This window comes from Orcinus orca, chromosome 11 (genome assembly GCF_937001465.1).
Source record: "Orcinus orca chromosome 11, mOrcOrc1.1, whole genome shotgun sequence".
In the NCBI taxonomy this organism is placed as follows: Eukaryota; Metazoa; Chordata; class Mammalia; order Artiodactyla; family Delphinidae; genus Orcinus; species Orcinus orca.
Window position 1 is genome coordinate 67,226,181 of NC_064569.1, and position 3,712 is coordinate 67,229,892.

At 47.4% G+C, this 3,712-nt stretch overlaps 1 protein-coding gene across 1 annotated transcript; it reads right to left on the minus strand.

Moving 5' to 3' along the window:
* Positions 1-2,207: 2,207 nt before the first annotated feature.
* Positions 2,208-3,422, minus strand: LOC101280170 (protein FAM50A-like). The gene has a single exon (XM_033407195.2). It carries the CDS (start codon positions 3,381-3,383, stop codon positions 2,391-2,393), a length of 993 nt encoding a protein of 330 aa, XP_033263086.1. The 5' UTR covers positions 3,384-3,422; the 3' UTR covers positions 2,208-2,390.
* Positions 3,423-3,712: the final 290 nt, after the last annotated feature.

Consider the following 3,712-nt stretch of genomic DNA (forward strand, 5'->3'; position numbering starts at 1 on the left):
AGAAATTACATTTGGTTCTTTCCAAATCTGCATGGTACATCTCGAAACTCTGTTACTGTTTAATTACAATTTTAATGTAGCATTTAATATGGTATTTTATTAATAGAAACATATTATCCCTGTGATAATTCTAATAATTGTTGCTTTTGCATTTCTACTTCTGCAGTTTATTTTTTCTGCTCTCTTGTGCATGGCGGCTTGTCTCCTTCTGTGTTTTATTATTTTTATTTGTAAAATAATCCTGGAATTGTATCTTTGAGAATATTTGATCCTAGATTTAAAGTTTATTTGCAGAGAGAGAATTTGTATTTCATCTGCAACGTACCTGGGGGCTCTAACAATTTGAGGCCACTCTAATTTTTGTTTGGACTCTTTTTTTTTTCCCCCAACACAATTGTGAGTATTAATTTCAGCATCCTATCCTATTGAGGGCAGGTATTCCAATTATTTCTCTCTGTGGAGCAAGTTTTTTTTTTTTTTCCCTAGTTCAGTTATTTTAATAATCAAAATTATTAGACTAAATGTAGTTGAAAGTAAACCCCCAAATTTCAGTGGCTTTAAGAGAATGAAGGTTTATTTTCCTCATGCCAAGTCTGATGTGGAGTGGGCTGTCCTCTCACATTTTTAAACTGTACTGTGTGGAATACATTACCTCTAGAGGGCCAGGTCTGGAAATAGAGAACATCATTTCCACCCGCATCCTACTGGCCAGAATGCTGTCACACAGTCCCCAAAAAACTGCAGGGGAGGGTGGAAAATGGGCCTTCGTCTGTGCCCAGGAAGAGAAAGGATTATGATCAACATATAATACTGTTTCTGTCACATCCAGCAAAGTTGAATGCTTTTCTGGTGTCCAGCATTAGGTGGAGGTCTCCATTCTGACTTCCCAACTTTCAGGGGACCTAAACTTTTTTTTTATGCTTGCCTTAAGTCAGGCTTATGGTCAGTTAAAATCAAATCCTTGGGAATGCCATTTCTAGTGCTTCAGGGCTTTATGTGTTTGTACTTTGTTGACAATTCTGGCTTCAAAGAATTGCCCTTATTTTTCTGCCAGCTCATCAGTGAATATTTTTAAGGGTTTTTGGTTTGTTTGCTTTTTGAATTGGGGTATAGTTGCTTTACAATGTTGTGTTAGTTTCTGCTGTACAACGAAATGAATCAGCTATATGTATACATATATCCCCTCCCTCTGACACCTCCCTCCCCACCGCCCCATCCCACCCGTCTAGGTCACCACATGTGCACTCTTCTTAGGTATTGTGTACCGGAAGATTTCTTAGGACTAGTCTGACATATTGCTAAAAATGGAAGTCAACCCCAGTCTTTTTGAGAGTTTATTCTGGGCCCAACTGATAGCCCAGAACACTGTGATTTCTCAAATGGAAGAAGAAACTTGGTGGTTTCTTCATTTTGAAAGTGTATGAAATGTTAGGGCTGCCAGATAGCTGCTTCCTAGTCATACCGCCTCTCTCAATTTTATACTTTATGTGAGAATCCAAGTTATTCCCAGACCAAGTTATTTGAATTGTTTCCAAGGGGCTGCTGTATCTAGCTTTCATTTAAATCGGTCCTGTGTCATCTTTCTCATTGTTCTTCTTTCAAGATGTCCTTCAGGGACATTTTTTTTTTTTATTGTATAATTCCATTTATGTGAAACTTCCAGAACAGGCAAATCCATACAAAGTAAACTAGGGGGTGCGAGGGGCTGGGGGGCAGCTGCTAATGGACGTGGGGTCTCCTTTCGGGGTGATTCACAACACTATGAATGTACTAAATACCCCTGGATGGTACACTTTCAAATGGTCACAACGGTGAATTTTATGTTATGTGAATTTTAGCTCAATAAAAAAAAAAAATCTTTAAAACGCACAGGGCTTCCCTGGTGGCACGGTGGTTAAGATTCCGCCTGGCAATGCAGGAGACACGGGTTTGAGCCCTGGTCCAGGAAGATCCCACATGCCACGGAGTAACAAGCCCCTGCGCCACAGCTACTGAGCCTGCGCTCTACAGCCAGTGAGCCACAACTACTGAGCCCATGTGCCACAACTACTGAAGCCCATGCGCCTAGAGCCTGTGCTCCACAACAAGAGAAGCCACCACAATGAGAAGCCCCTGCTTGCCGCAACTAGAGAAAGCCCATGTGCAGCAGCAAAGACCCAATGCAGCCAAAAATAAATAAATTTATAAAAAAAAATAAAATAAAATAAAACGCACAACAGGTGCTCCAGCTCTGACGTGTATATCTCTGTCATAAAAGAGAAAGGCGGTAAACAATAGCGCCAGGGGCAGGGGCTGAGCAGGCCCCGTCACGTCTCGGGAGCGGAGAACCGGGAGCCCAGAATCCTGGGGCTGCAGGGAGCCGGAGGGGCTGGGGCCGCGCTGCTGCCACATCACCGGATCGTGTACTTGTCCCACTTCTTCTCAGGGTCGTAGGGCTCCCAGCGGCTGGCGGGGAAGATGTGCTTGTTCTTCTCGTACCAGCTCCGCAGCACCACCTTGCCCGCGTGCGACTCGTCCTTCTCCACGGTGGCGTCGCTGAGCAACCGCACGTCATCGTGAACGTCGAAATTGAAGAGGGGCCCGCTCTTCCCTCGTGCCTTGGTGACGATGAAGTCATAGAAGCTGTGGTGGTGGGGTATGATTAGGTCCTCCTTGATGTACATGAGCTTATCCACCCCTGCCGACCTTAGCTCGCTGAAGTCTTTGCGCAGGATCTCGAGGGCCTTCTCCAGGAACTGCTGCATAGTGTTGCCCTTTTTCATCTTGACTGTACGCCGGTGCCCAGAGCCATCCCAGTAACTGAAGGTGATCTCGATCTCCTCGCTCTTGATCTTCTCCTGCTTGGCTTCCCACTCCTGCCGTAGCTCCTCCCGGAGCCGATTCTCCTCCTCCTCCCGGTCTCGGTCACGCAAGAAGCTCGTGTCCACATCTGGGTTCTTCCCCAGTTTCCTCTTTTTTGTGATCTCTTCCCTCTTCAGCGCCTCTTCGTTGCCTGCCTCATCCTCTTCCTCCAGGGTGAAGGACAGGCTGGAGATCTTCCGCTTGGCCTCCTTCTGGCGCTCCTTCTCTCGCAGCTTCTCCAGCTTCAGCTGCAGCTCCTTCGACTGCTCCTTCTTGGCCAGCTGCTTCTCCCGCTCCTTCACCAGGGCCTCCTGCTTAGCTTTCATGTCGTTCAGGGTCACAAGACCCACGGTGCTGGACTTGAGCTCCGCCTCCACGGCATCGTAGTGCACAGAGAACTTCTTGTCAATGTTGGATTTCATTATGTTCTCCTCCGCGATCCTCTGCTTCATCTGCTCCATCTGCTCGTGCTGCTTCTCCCGCTTCTTCATCAGGTGCATGGCGCGGCCTGCCTCGCTTGCGGCACCCTTGTACTGCGCCATGGCGGCAGCGACAGCGGTCCGGCCGAGTCTCGGGCTGCAGCGGCTGTGGAGGCGGGCAGTCAACTGACCCCAGCGCCGTGACGTCGGCTACTGGCTACCGGCTACTGGGGGACTCGCTGCCACCGCGCCCCGCCCCTGGCACGTGACTGCCCTTCAGGGACATTTAATCTGTGGGGAAGAACTAATTTGATAACAGAAGATAGAGTTGACACTTGAACAACACGGGTTTCAACTGCATAGGTCCATGTATACACTGATTTTTTTCCCATAGTAAATATGACCCAAGTTGGTTGAATCTGAAGATAAGGAGGAACCCTGGATACCAAGGG